The sequence below is a fragment of the Emys orbicularis genome, chromosome 6 (assembly GCF_028017835.1).
Source record: "Emys orbicularis isolate rEmyOrb1 chromosome 6, rEmyOrb1.hap1, whole genome shotgun sequence".
Classification (NCBI taxonomy): Eukaryota; Metazoa; Chordata; order Testudines; family Emydidae; genus Emys; species Emys orbicularis.
In genome coordinates this window covers 15593902-15612216 of record NC_088688.1, presented here as the reverse complement: position 1 = coordinate 15612216, position 18315 = coordinate 15593902, and the positions used below count along the sequence as shown (strand labels likewise).

Genomic DNA, 18315 nt, shown 5'->3' with positions numbered 1-18315 from the left:
AGGTTAAATTAGTACCCAAACCCTGTCAAGTGCATGTGTGTGCACATACTCACACAAAATCTTAAAATGTGCCTTGCTGCTACAGTTGCATTCAAGTTCAGTTTGCAGAGGTGAATGCATCCTCAAAATACATATCATTGAATGTCAAGTTTGCCTGAAGCAGTACAGATATCTTCCAAGTATACAGTAAGTAGATGGCTGTTGCCCTTCTATATTCTTCAGGATAAAATCTGCATGAAGCAAGTACTGGATAGTCCTTGTTGAAATAAAATACTGACATTTAACATTTTGAAGGAAAGTAGCTGCCAATAACTTCAGTACATATTTGGATCTGCTTTCTCTATAGAACAGAGTGGGATGGAGTATTGGACTTTTTTACAAGATTAGCCATGTGTACTACAATATCCAGCAGATCTACAGTAATGGTCTCTGGGAAAAGCAAAGGACAGAATGGAGAGAAGATGGAAGTTAGAGGAGAGACTACCTTGTGCTTAGACTTTTTACCCTTTGCTGGTTTGGTCTACCCATTCTTCCACATCATTTAGTGCAATTTTAGATTCTGTAGTACTCCTAAGCTATACAGACACTGTCATGCATTCTCAGTAGCTTTGTCATCCGCTATTCAATTTCCCCTTGACTTCTATGGCACATAGACTAGAACCAAGGCACAGATTTATCTCACTTTGTTGATAGTTCCAATTTACTGGGACAATTGGGAATAGACTATGCAGAGCATAACACCGATCAGGAAAAGTAGGTTAATGCACATAAACCAGACTCCCCTAAGTAGGGTGAGTTTAGTAATTTTAATAAGTTATTCTAGGACAGCAACTGAATGCATATGGATCACTCCTCACCAGAAATATTGCCTGCATCAGTTCAAGACAGAGTTTTCTGTCCTGAATAGTAAGTGGTACTAAGACAAACTGCATAAATGTCTCTCCACCTATGTAATTTTCTGCAGTAGTCTTCTCATATGTTTTGGATAGTTAGGTCCTTTTGTGCAAGTCTTCAGAAAAACCTTCAGTGCAGATTCAAAGCTGATCTAAGGAAAGAATGGGGAGAAATGGATGAAAGGAAGAAATACCTGGTAAAATGCAAAGGTTGCTTTTTTTATTTTTAAGTTCAAAATTGTAACATATGGGTTAGTAAGAAAGCAAACCATGGACCGGTGAGACAGGCTGAAGACTAGGTGCAGTTTAGTATTTTGTCCTATTTGGAACCTTTTCCTACAATAACTTTCAGAGAGCTGGAACCTTTTATGGGAACTCCAACTTGTACCAAGTGTAACATGCATTTAGACAGACTTGCAGATGGCTGTGACGCAAGGCAAAAAGTGTAATTACTAACAGACAAACTATATGTTTAAGATCTTTGACTCTAGAGCCTGTACATTCAATTCTATTCAAGGATGGATTGATACTTTGACCTACAAATCTATCTAACTCCAACTCACTGAGGGTATATCTACATTGCAATTAAACACCTGTGGCTGGCCCATATCAACTGACTCAGGCTAAGGAGCTGTTTAATTGTGGTGTAGACATTCAGACCAGGCTGAAGTCAGAGCCCTGGGACCTTCCCCCTTGCAGGGTCCCAGAGCCCAGGCTCCAGCCCAAACTTGAATGTCTACCTCACAATTAAACAGCCCCTTAGCCCAAGCCCCACAAACCCAAGTCAGCTGACATGGGCCAGCCACAGGTGTTTAATTGCAATGTAGATATATCCTGAGGGCCTAACTCTGCCCATCCATTAATACTCCATCTGCTTACTTGTCAAGTAAGCTACTACATCACATGAGGAAGGGTGGTAGATTCCAGCCCCAAAGCAGTAATTCCAGGAGTGAACCTACACCATGAGGAAGAGCAGGGTTTGCCAGCTGTCCTCCTGCTATGTAGGCATTACTGGGAAGTGCATTACTGCAGCCTGCCTTTGTACCTTCTGGGATAGCTCTGGGTATTTGTTTCAGCTAGCAACATTCTCCAATTCTTTTCCCATGAGAATTTTATATTGGACTTTGCACAATTTCATTTGTGAAATTATTAATACACACAGTAGCAACACTAAGAGCAATTCACTATTTCTGTCAAATCTGGCACTAGATACCATCTGAGATGGCAGATTTCTGTCTTTGAGCAATCTGAGGTAACTGCAAGCAAACTTTTTACACGGGGCTTTGTTACAGCGTTTGCAAAAGCTTTAATCAAAATGCAAAAATGTTAGTGTTGGACAGACTCTTTTTTTACAGCTTGGACTAAGGCCAAGAGATGCTAGACCAAGTTCACCTCTAGTGTATCTAGAACAAATTTGAACCCTTTTTTTTTAAAAAAAAAAACATAGGATAGTTGGAGTCATCAAATCCTCACTACTTAACACTCGATGGATTTAAAGTCACACTGCAGTAGCAATCCTAATTGATCAGGAGGGTGCACTAGAGTTTAGAGTACCTCCTTTGTAGAAGGTGTTATATAGCCTTAAATGGGCCAGCGGAGTTTTCATTAACACACCTTTAGTAATTAGGAGTCCACTGAGTTTTATTAAGCTTTCTTGCTCAAGACTGTAAGAACATCTGTTTCAAACTTCTCCCCACTTACGGAAATTTTAGTGTCAATCTGGTTATACTTGTCCTCATTATACATAGCCTAATGCCTTAGACAACAGGATTTCAAAAGGTAAGCATTTAATTAAACCCTACCTTGTTTGGTTTTTTGTTGGCCATCCATCTCTACATTTCACAAACCAAAGATCTTTACCAGGAGATATGTTGGTCAGCTGAGGATCCTCTGCACAGAAAGTTAACCTGAAAGGAAAAGGTCAGAAGCCATGGAGACATTACACATACAAACTGATGCAAGTTATTTATACACTTTGGAAAGTAGTTTCTAAATGGAACACATAGCCATCATTCTTTTCTAGAGTCAGAGAAGGGGTCAGCTAGAGTTCTAGCACTGTTCACTGCCAGGAAGGCAATTCTTGTCGGATTTGGGCCATTTCTATTTCAAGAATGCTGTTGCACCACTCCCTTCTAGAGTATTAGTTTTAACAGTGATCAGTCTGCTATTGAATGGCATTCAAAATAATTAGTTTCCTTCTCTAGTTTAGTGCTTTACAGGTAATGTAAGGGGCAGTAAGAAGCCAAGTCCTTGACACGGCATGTACATTCTTCTGAATTCATTAGCTTCACAGAAAGCCTGTTCTCTAACAGGCAGCATCAGGAAGTCCACCACTGTAAGCCATGCTACAGGGTGCCATCTAACAGAGGCATTGCTTGAACCATCAAAGTTCCCTCACTAAGCAGCAATTAGTTACTTTTCTTGCGGTCTTTGACACATCTGAACACTCTTGATTCAGAAGTCTCAAGCTCACACCAAGTCACGAGTGTTCCCTAAAGAACTACTGCTCTACTCACTTCTGTTGAGTTTCCCCAGACTTCACACGTATACGTCTGATCTGCAGCTCCTTGGAAGATTTATCAGGTCGGAACCAGTAACTTTTGAGCTCTCTCCACAGATTGTACCAAGACTGAGATGATCCTTCCCAGGTGAGCTTGATCCTTAAGAGGTCACCAATGTCTTCTTCAGTATAGACCAGGAAGGGGCTAGTAGAATTCAGGCCAATTTGCTCAAGTCTGAAAAATAGGCAAAGACTCAGTATTCTTCCTCATTAATGAAGCAACTTATTGTACTTCTCAAACACTTGTGTTGGGAAAAGAAGAGTTTGAGAGAGTATCAAGCATTCTACACAGGAAGTTGAAGATCATGATTCTAGTTTGTTACTGGTTTGATTAAAGAAAGTGACTCTGGCTATCTGGTTTAGTGTTATCCTTGTGGGGTGTCTCATATTTGGCTCCTCCATTTTTCCATCCCTCCTAAGGCAACATGCAGTTACAATTTACTTACTCCTCCAGAAGGATGATGTGAAGGAACTATACACCCCTTTTGTAATCCTCCTGGATGAGGAATGCTTTTTGCCAAGAACAAACTACAGGGGGATGCTTTTAAACCACATAAAAATCCTCCATCATGCAAGGCAGAGGGAAGGTCTTTGGTAAGATTGGTGGTGGGGAAAAGAAAAGTGGAAACAAGGCACATTACCCCTTACAGCCCAGGGTGTATCTACTGTCTCCTACATGGCAGTTCATCTCCCCAAGAATAACATCTGGCACTAATTAGGTTGCTGCTTTACCATCATTCAGCAGATCTTTGGATATTAGAGTCAACTGCAACAATAGCAATAATTCTCTCTTAATTCTACTTTTATTGTTAACTGTTGCTTCTAGTCCCATGAGTCCTTCCCACTGTCCTCATCAAAACAGGGAGATGAGTCAATTGTACTCCACTTACATTTCCAGAGAGAGGGGTTGAGACTCGCCATTGGTACCATGAAGGGTAACTGAGAAGGTGGGTTCTGTTTCTCCTAAGCTTTTGTAGCTGAAGATGTGCATTTTCATCTGATAATGGTAAACTGAAGAGAGACAAGCACAGAGCCCAGTTTGTGAATAGAGGGCATTGTTTATTCCATGACAAGTCATGGTTTGCAAGATGGTGCCTGTTGGCAGAGACAAGATCACCCATACAAGTAGCCTTGATGGGTGCCTATGAGCCTTAGCTCAGATTAGAAAGCTGATAATTACTCAGCCACAGATGGAACTCTAGGACCATTCTACTCTTCGAGTACTCCCCGAGCCTTGTGTTGCAGCAGAATCATAGCAATCTTCTACCGTCCCCACACAGAGGAACACTGTTGAAAGAGTCCTCTTATAGAAGTAGTCAGGGAAACATTTGTTTTAGTGGGGAGGTGGAGCTTGAATGTTCTTCCTTAATACTAAATGTTGCTGTCTTTCTACCCTGAAGCAGATTTTATGCATATGTGTATTAGTGAAGGTTGCTTTTATTGTCACTATCTGTTACACATCTGTTCTATTTTAGTTTCTGCTAAGCCCTCCAAATTCTAAATCTGAATTCAAGCATTCTGAAACAGAGGGAGATAATATTTTTGTCAGAGAGATGAGTGGGTTATGTCCTCTCTAAAGTTATGAACCCAGTAGCTTAAAAAAACGCTACCTCTGTAAGGCATATCTGCTCTGGTTTTTAAGTACATCTTGCTGTTCCTTTTGTTCCTCATTTTCTTGGCATTGTAGCCAATGCTGTTGCAGCGGTTCTTTCGGCAGCTCAGGCAGATTCCCTTCTTGAAACGACTGGAGTCGGTGCACTGAAAGGCGAAGCTCTGCTTATCTTGGTTCACAAGGGAGTCCACGAAGAGGTGTACAGCTCGCTCATGTTCACATCTAACAACGTCCCCAATATCTAGCTCAATAGAGAAAGTTGTGTGGGGGAAGATAGACTTCAGCAATTTAGCATTCACCACCCCAACACCTACAATCTGCTGCACAAGTTAGTGAGTTAGATTAATTGTAGTTCAACACAAAAGTGAAGTCTGACCAAAACCACTTTTCAATTAAAAACAACGAGATGTTAATACACTACATTTAAAGCTTACAGACTTTTGTTCAAACACATTTAGCTGCAGAGATGGAAGGCAAGACTTCAAAGCCAGTATAATGTGGCCTGGAGTAAAAATTCATCTTTCAGCTCATGATGATTAACACCAGACTTACCAGATTTACTGATTTCAAGAGGAGAGGGCAGTCTAAAGACAGCTTAGATGGAGAACTACCTCTTGTTAGGTTGTAACTATTATTCCAATACACCTGCCTATGTAAGGTGGGTGTCTCTTCTCTCCCGCCCCCCCCCCCCGTCAATTATTAAATAGGAAAAAATAAGAACTTACTCCCATATGCGATTGCTCCCAAAACATCACTTAATCCACAACCAGGCTGGAAATCTCCCCCGTTGGGATAGACATCAATGTGACCCACAGGCATCTGGATCCCAATGCTGACACCCAGTGTTTCCTTCGTAAATGTATGAAGAACGTCCACAAAGTCTGCATCATCAGGGGAGAGACGTCTGTGAGGATCAGCTCCTTCAAACATAGGGCCAGCTGGATCCAAGCCTGTTAAGCAGAGCATACAATACAGCAGCAGCAAAAAATCTGCTAGGTACTTTCCTAGCAGAGGGTGACACAACCAGACCCTACCCCACAGAGTACAATCTAGAAAACCAAGTATAAAGTTTTCATTCAATCAATGTCACATGGAGTGAGAGTGTGCATTAGTATCGGGAATCTTCAAGTTATTAAGGGACATGATAGAACAGATAGCTGCTGTTAGAAGCTGTGATGCAAAGAACAGAAGTCAAAAAAAAAAAAAAAATTGTGAAATCTCCCTGGTGCTGGACACTCCAGCCACTAGGCACTTGTGAGTCTGTATTAGAGGGGTCCAATGGTGTGGCACACCAGAGCCGGCACCACCACGAGGTGTCTGATCACCAGGAGAGAAAGCTGGTCATTTATGTTTAGCCATTATTCATGTCATGAAAGGAGGATGTTTGTGTTGATACAGTTCTGAAATGTGTCACTCTTACTGCTTAAGTATTCAGGGCTAAATCTGAACTTCAATAGGAGCTGTGAGTGAGCAGTGGATTGAACAAGTGAAGGCCTTTACCCTGTAGGACACTTTATTATCCCTTCACATGGTGTAGAATGAATATAAAACTAGAGGATTAAAGTTTAGCTTAAATTTGGTTAAAGAAATGTGTTGTAAAGAAAGGCCCTAACTAGCAACTAAGAGAAAGGCCTTGAAAGTAACGAGTTATAAGTAGGGAGGGTGGCAGGTGCAAAAAGTAACTAATGAAATAAGGGAAGTTTCTAAAAAGGAGGTCTCTGACTGATAGCGGTGACTGCAGATGGTTTTAAATAAGACAGATTCTCTGTCTTAAAATGAGCCAACGTGGATCTTCCCACCCCATATACCAGTGTTATCTCAAAAATTAGGGCCTATGTGAACCCAGGTGCAACAGAAAAAAATGTTTGTCAGAAAGGAGGAGGAGAGGAATAGCCTTGGAAAAAGGTGGTTGTAAATCTTATCTGGACTGAGACTGGAAATGAGGGTAAACGGTCTCAAATTTGTTTTTAGCGGACGTCAGTAATTGGCAATGACATCTCTTGTTAAAGGCTATAAAAAAGTAAACTCTTAAAGGGTTCATTGCGAATACCTGCCTGACCACATTGGAGCCAACCAATATGGATTTAAGCATTCCTGGGTTTAGCCTGTTGTTGTATCTTGATCAAATGCTTATCAACATTTTGTTACTGTTTGGATGTAATAACTTATTTAGGCATGTTTACAGCAATTGTATAAATACCATTTGGCCTTTGGATTTAATAAAGGAATTTATGGTTAAATTAGCATTGTAGTAATACCCTGCATAAATAGTAACTCCAACACAAGGTAACTTCTAGGGGTAGGTGTGTTAGTTGAGATTTTCATGTAGGGGCATAAGACATGTGACTTGGAGACAGGTTCATTAGTATGGGAGGGGCACAGTAGACAGTCTATGAAGCATGAATTTCTATAGGGGAGAGGAACCACTGCAGACTCCAGAAGGTAAATTGGCCGAGGAGAGACTGGTGGGGAAGAAGAGAGAGAGGTAGTGAAGAAAATCTGAACGATTGACCTTTCCCAGTGTTCAAGGGATCCAAATTCCTATTAGTAATTCCATATTGATACCTCGGACAATAGGAAGTTTCTTTATGGTAATAAGGTCTAGACAAGAGTAGCTGGCTAAGACTAAGAACTAAAGATGGGTCAAAACCAGAATGTTTTGTCTGAACCATCCTGCACTTCGGCATTTTTAACGTGAGGGACCTGGTTATAAATAGGGCCCTACCAAATTCACCGTCCGTTTTAGTCAATTTCATGGTCAGAGGATTTAAAAAGTCGTTAATGTCATGAGTTCAGCTATTTAAATCTGAAATTTCAGTGTTGTAATTGTAAGGGTCCTGACCCAAAAAGGATTTGGGGGGGGGGGGGTCGCACGGTTATTGTAGGGCGGGGGGTTGCAATACTGCAATATTGGTAATACTACCCTTACTTCTGTGCAGCTGCTGGCGGCTGCATCGCTTTCAGAGCTGGGCAGCTGGAGAGTGGTGGCTGCTGGCTAGGAGCCCAGCTGTGAAGGCAGAGCTGCCGCCAGCAGAAGCAAGGATGGCACGGTATGGTATAGCCACTCTTACTTCTGCGCTGCTGCCTGCAGAGCTGGGCCCTCGTTAGCAGCCGTCACTCTCTGGCCGCCCAGCTCTGAAGGCAGCAGCGCAGAAGTAAGGGTGGCATGGTGCTGCCTTCAGACCTGGGCGCCCGGCCAACAGCCGCCGCTCTCTGGCCACCCAGCTTTGAAGGCAGCGCAGAAGTAAAGGTACTCTGTTTTGGGTCAGGACCCCCCAACTTGAGAAACACCAGTCTTCCCCTGTGAAATCTTCATAGTATAGGGTAAATGCACACAAAAGACCAGATTTCACAGTCCGAGGCACATTTTTCATAGCCGTGAATTTGGTAGGGCCCTAGTTATAAGCCACTACTACCCACTCCCCTATTTTGCCTTATCTAATAAAAATTAGCCTAGTTGTCTCTTAATTGAGGACTATTGACAATTGGCGTTCACCAGGTGGAAATGTAAATTTCCACTGTTTATTAACTTTAAGTACTAGTTTATTCAAATGGTGGTATTACCTGCTTTCCCCTGTCATTTATATTGGCTTTGTTGCGAGTGTTTATGGGGAGATGCATATCTTATCCCTACTGTAGCAGATAATTAAGCTATACACTTTATTGCGGGGAACGTCCTGTTCTCAATGCGGCCCTCCCCACCATGTTTCCAAATAATCTGTACGAGATCCAAATCATTCCACATGGAAAGATGAAAGTTTCTCTTTAGAGTACTGGCTTTCTGAACCAATGGCACTTTACTAGGAAGCGAGTCATGGAGGGACACAGTAGCTCTTCACAAAGGAAGGGCAGAGTTTAAAATCTGATGTTGGCCAAAAGGGAAGCAAATGGCTCTCTCGCTTAGGTTAGCTTGTAAGCCAAGTCTACTCTGAGATTTAGAATTTTGATAGAGATGTGTCTGAGGGCATTTGAGTGAATCAGAGTTTAGCTTGCACACCTAGGTGGGACCTGATGCCAGTCTGTGCCAGCAGTCTCACTTTCATGAGAAAGTGTCAGGATTAAAAAAAATCCACCAAGGGTTTGGGGTTTTTTTGGCAATAAGTGGGAGATAGAATTGGAGCAATCGTCTTTGTTTAATATCCTTAAGATACAAGAAAAACCATCAGTGAGGAGTGTCTGACTGGAGAATTACAACAGAAAAGTTGGATACTTTAATTATTACTAACCCCAGAGTAAGACATCTCAACAAAGCAGTTAGGATTTTGAGGTTCTGACAATCCTGTTAACATTGCAGGAGACGACAAAAGTATTGCATTATAGTAGTTTTAGGACAGCCTTACCTGTAATTCTGCCTATTGTTCCGTGTGCATAGTTACCAGCATATCCAGCAGCATGGGCACCAAGACTGTACCCAATTAAGTGGACGTTCTCAAGCAGGAGGTTCTGCTTTTCCTGCAAGTGTAGAAATAATTAAGTTTGTTCATATTTTCAAGAGAGTTGATAACTCCTATCTAGCAGAGGGACTCAAACTGGAAAGTTCAGATCTACACATCCCCAGTGTAAAAGTGGTTTTGGATCATACCTCCAACTGTTATGTTTTCTCAAGACACTGGCAAGATGATTCAGTAGTTTGGAGACTAGTCAGTCCCTTCTTGTTTCTAGCCTTCAGTCACAGTAAAGGTATGCTTTGAAAAACTATCTGGAGTGATGAGTCTGGGCTTCAGTGCATTCAGAGTTTTGCTTTGTAGCCCTACAGGTTTAGTAACTTAGTAGCAGCATTAGCAGGTTAGCTTTTGTTTTTTCCAGAAATTGTACTGATTTTTGGATGCCTAACTTGACATCTTGAGCCTGATTTTTCAGAGGTCTGAGCACCCAAATTCCAACTGAAGTCAATTAGTTCCGCAGGTGCTCAGCACCAAGGGCACTGGAACATTTGTAGAAGTGGGGAGGGCCCACCGGCACTGGAACCAGGGGGGCCAGAGGGCCATGCCCTTCACTTTTTAACATGGGCATAGTTTGGGGGGGCCAGGAGGCAGCATTGCACCCCCCCCAAACTGCAAGCCTCGGGCAAGCGTGGAGAGGCACCGGCAGGGGCTGCACTTTGTGGTGGGGATCAGCTCAGTTTGGAGGGCAATACTGCCCCCCAAACTACACCCATGTTAAAAAATGCCCCCCTCCCCCAGTTCCAGCACCGTTGCTCAGCACCTCTGAACACATGCCCAATCTGGACCTCCGCAAATGGAGGCACTCTAATCACTGGTCACCGCTTGAACACTTGGGCCTTAATTTTCATCGAGTGAAGAGTCTAAACTTTAAATTCAGTAAGCACTGTATATCTGCTCGTCTGTAGCATTAGATAAGGTCATCCCATTGACCTGAACTCCAATCCTAATGCAAGCAGATGTATCTTCACTAAAGCAGGAACAGAATCGCTTAAGAGTTGCTCATGCTTACACAAGGTTTGAATTTGGCACATCTTTGTGCTTGACCGTGCCGCTGAACTGAGGACAAGAATTACACCACCATCTTTCACATTCCGGAAGTGCTAGAACTGGCATACGTTTTGTTCCCGTGTGCAAACTGAACGATATGGTACACTACAACACAGGGGCCATTATTACAAGTTTTACCTGTAACCAGTTGAGCACCCTTGCAACGGCCTTTCCAACCACCTTTGTGTTGTTCACAGCATCAGTATAGAGCTGATGGGCAAGTCCAAGCCAGTCCACCACCACCACATTAGCATCCTTCTCTCTCTCCTGAAGAGCGGCCACCAGGCTTTCCAGCCAGGTTTCAAACATGCCACTCATCTACAAGAGAGAAAATATTAGTTCTTCCTGGTCATAGAAAGCTGGACACACACATGCCATTAGGTTAGCCTTATACGCTTTAAAATTTACATGGTCAACTTTTTACAGTTCCAGCTTTCATTAGGCACCAGTGCTTGTATCCCGCACTTTGCTACTACCTCTATAAAAGGAAGTCTGCTTTTGAACAGTGTCTCCACGCTTTCATTTAGAAAGTTTGATTTCTTTGGTCAGCTTCATGTGGCACAAATGTAAAATGAGAATAAAAGACACGGGCAGGTCCATATGATTTTGCAGAGTTCTTATAAGTGCTAGCAACATTGCATCACTACCTCAAATTATGCCTTCAAGCATAAGGAGTAGGAGGTTGCACAGTACAGAACACGAAAAGTACAGTATCCTGTATATTCTACACCAGAGACGACTTGTGCCTCTACATACTGGTGGGGGAGGGGCACAATCTAAAGGGGAGGACACATGACCGCCCCACATCTCCTCTGCCCAGTGACACCTCCTTCCCCCCAGCCTGGGTCATGGAGCTCTCCCCGCCCCACGTTATCTGTGGGGGGAGGAAGGGCCTCTGTCCTTCTCTCCCTGCGCCTCCTCACCCCACCCCCCGCACGTTTGGCTGCTCTCCCTGGCACAGAGCCTGGCAGGGAAGCAGCGATGGCTCACTCCCTGCCCGGGCTTGGCTGCCGGGGACAAGGGCCAAGCAAGCCAGAGCCCCTTTCCGCCCTGGCATATTTCCGGCTCGCTCAGCTCTTGTCCCTGGCAGCCGAGCCTGGGCAAGGAGTGAGCCGCTACTGCCTCCAAGCCAGGCTCTCTCATGCAGAAGCAGCTCCCTTCCGCTTGCCACCTGGCTGCCGGGGAGAGTGTTTGAACATGTTGGGGGAGCCCCTCTCCCTCCCCATCCTCAGAAGGCCAATCTGGGGGGGGGGGCACTTGCAGTGGCAGATTACCGCACAGGCCCAGGGTGCCCTGGCCAATTTGGAGGCCACGCAGGAGCGCTGGCACTTTCTTCCCCCCACAGCTCCTCTGCTTCCCCCTCCCCCCCCCCCCCCGAGGCCCCACCCCCAGACCAGGCCAGAAGAGGAGCCTGTGGTAGAGAGTATATTCCTCCCCCCCTCTGCTACTCCCCCAGCTTGGAGCTGCCTGAGCCCCTCCCGCCATGCAGAGATATCCCAAGCCGCTCATCCAAGGCCGCCTTTCCCCTGCCAAGGGCTGGCCTGATCCTGCCGGTCACCCCCGTTCTCGTAGCCTCTTTTTGGGAAAAACTGGGCATTTGTCCCCTTTGGTCTTGCCAACTGGTGATCAGTTGGCAAGAGCAAAGGGGTGGGGGGACAAATGCCCAATTTTGCCAAAAAAGTTGGGACACCCAGGGCCAAAACAGGACATATGGTCACCCTGGGCCAGGGGTCCCCAAACTTTTCCGGTCGTCCCCCTCCTCCCAGTCCATGGTCCATGCCCCTCCCCCCCTGCCCCGAAGCTGAGGCCAGGAGCTGCGGTCAGGAGCTGGGAGTGAGGCCGCGGTCGGCAGCATGGCCAGAGGTCTGGCTGGGGTGCAGCCAGGAGCGGAGCCGCAGCTGGGAGCAGAGCCATAGCTGGGGTTGGGGTGGGGCCAGAGCGCAGCTGGGGGCAGAGCAGGGCTGGGTGCCGCTCCCACCCCTCCCCTTTGGGGGCTGAGCTAAGCCCCACTGCGCCTCCCCCAGCCTCACTGTACCCCCCAATGTTCCTCTGTGACCCTCTAAGGGGACATACCCCACAGTTTGGGGGCCACCACCCTAGGCTGTGATAAGAGCTGCCCAGGGAGCCTGGGCTGCTGTGGGGAACCCAGAGCCCTCCATCTTCCCTGGGCAGGGGGCTGAGGTGCCTGGGAGCCCCTGGCACCCAGGGCGTCCCTGCCACCCAGGGCGTCCCACTCAGGGAAGGTGAAAGGTCAAGGGCTCCCCATAATAGCCTGGGCTCCCTGGGCAGCTCTTACCACGGCCCCAGCTTCCAGCCAGGCCGGGGGCGGGGCCTTGGGGGAAGGGAGTGAGCGGGGGACGGGGCCCCGTGGCAGGAAGGGGGAGGAGATGTGGAGGGGCCCAAATGTTCTTTGTGCCCAGGACCCCAATAAATCTTAATCTGCCTCTGGGCACTTGACCCCCCACACACCCCTTCTAGGGGTCACCTCTGTTCTAGACAGAGACACCATGCATGGAAACTCAAGCATACCAAATAATATTGTTAGAGCCATTTGTGCTGCCCAATTAAAGAGCACAAAGAAAACTAAGTAGTGCCTAGAGCTACACAGAATTCCCCATACTCACTGTCCATCCATGAATAATAAAGAAGGTTTTAGCTGTCAAATTGAATTTGCAGTCCTCTAAACATTTGTCTTGGCCTATGGAGAGAAAGCAGCCTTCACCCCCTGGAACTGTGGAGGAGCGAAGATTAAACTTCACTTGTAGTTTTTGAGCCTGTGCAAGTTCTTTTTCTTTCTTCAGCAGCTCAGTAATAGTGTCATCTGGAGACAGATCAGCAGGGTGCATGGTTACTACTTTTATGGTCTGATTCAACAAAGTAAGTGCAAAGTAGGGTTTTATTTTTTAAACACAGAGAAGGAGGAGTATTTTAAGAGTTTGTTTGCTGCCCTTTTGGTATCAAATGAAGGCTGGGAGATGGGAAATCAGATTCTCCACTTCTTCAATTTGAAGAAGGGGAGGTGATTTTCTGGCTTACACAATACAGTACCTCTAAAAGATACCAGCTGGCATGTAGTTTCAGAGACAGCTGCATAGGGAGGATACCTCAACTTCCTTAAATGCCCTTGTCTACATCCTCTGCAAGTGATTCGAAGTCAGACACTACATCCCCCTACTTATCCTGCATCCAGTAGAGCAGCATTTTCCAGCTCAGCAGCTGGCTTTTGTTCTGTCAAAGCAAGAAGCTTCATGCCGTGTTCTTCTAAAGTTTTGGAAAACAGGTTTCTCGGTAATATCCAAACTTTTCTGAGGCCTGGGGCTTCTTTAATGGAAGATTGGGACTTCAGCCACTTTGCCATACTGTGTAGGAGATCCTGGGTGAAGTTCAATTACAGCAAACTATCCTGATTACAGATTGGGGAGCTGCCCAGTCACTTCAGTCTGCTAGCCACAGTAGTTTGGTTTGGAATTCACAGACATTACAGGAGGGAGGGGAGGGGGGTGTCCAGAAGGATGCCATGGGGGGATACTGTGCTGTCCATTTAATTAGTGTAAGTCAGTTATGCAGAGTAGATAATGTTGATTGGCTTTCAAGAGCATGGCCAAAATTTATTGACCTTCCAAAATCTAATTATCCATGGAAAATGCTGCAGCCCGTATTAGCACAAAATCCCCATTGACTTTGATGGCAGTTCTGAGAAAGGGTTAGTTACAGAATTTGCCTTTCACCTTCCCATCTGAACTTGAAGTGGAGGCAGGGGGTGATTAACAGCTGGGTTTTTGTGGAGCAGCAAGTGCTATATTTGACACTGAATCAGTTTAATTTCATTTCAAAATTGGTGTTTAGTCTTACTGTAAGTGCAACTTTTATAAACTGAAAGGAAATCCAGCCCTCGTGCCACTCCTGTGATTTCAGTGGAAGTACACCTGCTTTAGACCTCTGTGCCTTTACTAGCATCTTACAGCTAACACGTAGGATCAAGCACACGTTAACATGAGATCACGTGTATCTTGATCACCTCAACATGCCATTTTCCTTGTCTCTGTCATGTTACAGAATGCACCAGGACTCCGCAGCTCATGAGAACACTTGAGCAGAACTAGCTATGAAAATGTGTGTATGTGAGAATGTCTAACAGGTTTCCTGCATCCAGGCTTCCAAAGAAAGAAGTGACAGTTAGTTAGGAGTGCTAGAGAATATTGCTTATGCCTTAAAGCTTGTAGAGTGAGTAAAATATTTCTAACGTTCAGGGGGAACTTTCATACATTCCTAGAGCAGTAGCTCGTCTACCTGTTCAGCTGAAAAAGGCTACTTCTATTTCCTACCCCATGCCTACACTGTATGATGCGTGTACCAGCTTTCTACACACTAGTCTTGTCAAATACTTCAAAAGAAATCACACAGCAAGTTTTCTCTTAAGATGTTTGCTATTACAGTAATAGAGCAACCTCTCCCAGCAGTTATCCCCTTAAATCTGAAACTTTAGTGCCTCGTATGTATCTTTTAATCAAGACTGTTGTTGGTAGGAGAAATCCACCTGAACTAAACCATTATGTTAAACTAAATTTATATGAACTTTATTTTTACAATACCAACGTATTTAATAACCCCTACAAAAAAGTATGAAAGTAGGTACTGTAACAACCAAAGGAGCATAGACAAGAATAAGTTGAAATCAATATGGAGTTATAAGTGGGGCACATAAATGACTGGAATCTGACTGGTTTCAGAGTAGCAGCCGTGTTAGTCTGTATCCGCAAAAAGAACAGGAGTACTTGTGGCACCTTAGAGACTAACAAATATGTATATACTAACTATATGCATCCGAAGAAGTGGGTTGTAGCCCACGAAAGCTTATGCTCTAATAAATTTGTTAGTCTCTAAGGTGCCACAAGTACTCCTGTTCTTTTTGTGGACTCTGACTGTAGTTTGATGCCTAATCCATGCGTTAAGTCAATGAAACAACTGTTGCACCGATCCTTACAGTAAATTCTGGTGTAAATTACCTTTCAGCAGTTCTTCCTTTGCAACCGGTGCGGAGTCCCTCGCTGCAATGCAATATACGATTCCAATGCACAGCAGGAAAGCAGAGCTTCTCATTGCTTAAACAAGTCAGGATCTCTTCTTTTTGTGTGTGAGGGTCTTTTCTCTCTTACTGCTGCTGGCCCTATTCCAATCAGAGCTGGGGTGACAGAGGCACAGCGCTTCTTAGCGTCCCTCCCCTAGAAGAAAGAAAGAGAACGTAGCAAGTTAAAAAAAAAAAAAAGAGGGAGAGGAGAGAAAGAAAAGGGGAAAGCGAGAAGAGCAACTGCAAGGCGCCTAGTGCTGCCGGTGAAGCGTTGCTCCTGCCAAGAGGCGGGCTGGGGGGTAGTTGTTAAAGTCGGGGATTGGGAGTCACCTGACCCATGGCCAGATGGGCTTGACTAATTTATTCATGGCTGCGGGATCCGATTGGTCACGCCCTCCACAGACGCGGGGCGGCAGCGCTCCAAATCTTCTGAATGAAGCCGGCCGCCCCCGGCGAGCGGCGGTACGAGTCAGGAGAGCGACTGGGGAGCCGCATGGCATTGGCGGCGGCTGCCAGACTTGCAGCCACGCGGGGCCCGAGCTGCCCCGTGGTGTCCTGGGACCGGGGGTGGCAGTGGGATCTTTCCTTTTCTCATAGGCTGGGGCGCGTCACAGTTGTCCCCCCCTTCTCCTGTGTAACAGGACACCTCCAGGGACTGCTCCTCCGCGTGTGGGAGGCGCTCGCTTTCCCCGCGGGGCTGAGTGAGTCCTCCTCCTTTCCGCAGCTGCCCTGGGAAAGGAGGCTGGCGTGGGGAGAAGGAGACTCTGCTTATACTTAGGGACAGGGCCGGCTTTAGGCCAATTCCACCAATTCCCCCGAATCGGGGCCCGCGCCTAAGAGGGCCCAGTGGCAGGGCTGCCGGGGTGGGGGCAAATGGCCGAGAATCCCTTCCCTGGCTAGAGGCACCTTTTTAATTTTTACTCACCCGGCGGCGCTCCGGGTCTTCGGCGGCGGGTCCTTCACTCACTCCGGGTCTTCGGCAGCACTTCGGCAGCAGGTCCTTCAGTGCCGCCAAAGACCCGGAGCCAGTGAAGGACCCACCGCCGAAGACTAGGCGCGCTGCCCGGTGAGTACAAGCCCCACCTGTTTTTTTACGTGTTGTTTTTTTTTTTTTTAAGTCATCCCTGCCGGGGCCCCGTCGAAACTGTTCGAATTGGGCCCCGCACTTCCTAAAGCCGGCCCTGCTTAGGGAGACTTGGGCGCTGCAGCCCAATGAGTGGCTTTGCCGGGTCCCAGAGTTGCTTAAGCCAGCCCTGGTGCTTTACTGCTTCCTCCCTGCCACAGTGCTGCTTTCTGACTCCCAGCAACACCCTTACCTCCCCCGCCATGCCACTGCCTTCTCCACCTGACTCCTTGCCTGCTTCTCTCCTCCCTCTCCCCCCCCCCCAAGGGCAGCTACTTCCTGATCCATTGCCCCCATGGGGGAGGGATAGCTCAGTGGTTTGAGCATTGGCCTGCTAAACCCAGGGTTGCGAGTTCAATCCTTGAGAGGGCCATCTGGGGCAAAAATCTGTCTGGGGATTGGTCCTGCTTTGAGCAGGGGGTTGGACTAGATGACCTCCTGAGGTCTCTTCCAACCCTGATAGTCTATGTCAGTCTACATATTCCAAGTGCACCTGTCACCATGGGATCAGTTGTGGGTCTGGTTCTGCTCAATATCTTCATCAATGATTTAATGGCATAGAGAGGACACTTATAAAGTTTGCAGGTTATGCCAAGCTGCAGGTTATGCCAAGCTGGGAGGGGTTGCAAGTGCTTTGGAGGACAGGATTATCATTCAAAATGATCTGGACAAACTGGAGACATGGTCTGAAGAAAATAGGATGAAATTCAATAAGGACACATGCAAAGTACTCCACTTAGGAACAGTCAGTTGCACACACACAAAATGGGAAATGACTGCCTAGGAAGTAGTGCTGCGGAAAGGGAGCTGGGGGTCATAGCGAATCACAAGCTAAATATGAGACAACACAACAGTGTAACACTGTTGCAAAAAAAGCAAACGTCATTCTGGGATGTATTAGCAGGAGTGTTGTAAGCAAGGCATGAGAAGTAATTAATCTGTTCTACTCTCTCTACTTAGGCCTCAACTGTAGCATTGTGTCCAGTGCTGGGTGCCACATTTCAGGAAAGATGTGGACAAATTGGTAAAAGTCCAGAGAAGAGCAACAAAAATGATTAAAGGTCTAGAAAACATGACCTGTGAGGGAAGATTGAAAAAAAATTGGGTTTGTTTAGTCTGGAGAAGAGAAGACTGAGCAGGGACATAAGAGTTTTCAAGTACATAAAAGGTTGTTACAAGGAGGAAAGAGAAAAATTATTCTCCTTAACATCTGAGGATAGGACAAGAAGCAATGGGCTTAAATTGCAGCAAGGGAGGTTTAGCTGGTCCAAGACTGGAATTGCTCCAGAAGGAGGGGAATAACTATATGTATGCAGGGTCTGAATGAACTCTCCCCTGACAGCTAATGATGAGCTGGGGAAGGGAAAATACCTCAGGACCAGACTGTATTTACATGAACACACCCACTCTGCCTAGGTATGAGCAGACAGGAGCTGTGTTGTTGGGTTACCCTGCCAGTGGGTCGGAGCGACCTGTGGGGTGGCGACACCAGAGCAAGCGCTCAGATGGAAGAGCAAGCAAAGTGCCTTCTCACTTCCAACCCTCACAGGGTGGGAGTTGAACTCAA

At 46.0% G+C, this 18315-nt stretch overlaps 1 protein-coding gene across 1 annotated transcript; it reads right to left on the bottom strand.

The window, feature by feature from the left end:
- Window positions 1-1023: 1023 nt before the first annotated feature.
- Window positions 1024-15657, bottom strand: LIPG (lipase G, endothelial type). The gene is made up of 10 exons (XM_065406326.1): window positions 15564-15657; window positions 13182-13378; window positions 10696-10875; window positions 9406-9517; window positions 5791-6015; window positions 5064-5306; window positions 4344-4464; window positions 3410-3628; window positions 2696-2800; window positions 1024-1045 (listed from the first exon to the last, which is right to left on the bottom strand). Exons 1-10 carry the CDS (start codon window positions 15655-15657, stop codon window positions 1024-1026), a joined length of 1518 nt encoding a protein of 505 aa, XP_065262398.1.
- Window positions 15658-18315: the final 2658 nt, after the last annotated feature.

What these genes read in the sequence shown, in the direction of transcription:
- LIPG (XM_065406326.1), bottom strand. Translation starts at nt 15,657, where the DNA reads ATGAGAAGCTCTGCTTTCCTGCTGTGCATTGGAATCGTATATTGCATT. An exon ending in GGGTGCTCAACTGGTTACAG is followed by an intron (nt 9,518 to 10,695) that starts GTAAAACTTGTA and finishes CTACACTTGCAG; the next exon opens with GAAAAGCAGAACCTCCTGCT. An exon ending in AGCAGATATGCCTTACAGAG is followed by an intron (nt 4,465 to 5,063) that starts GTAGCGTTTTTT and finishes GTCTCTCTTCAG; the next exon opens with TTTACCATTATCAGATGAAA.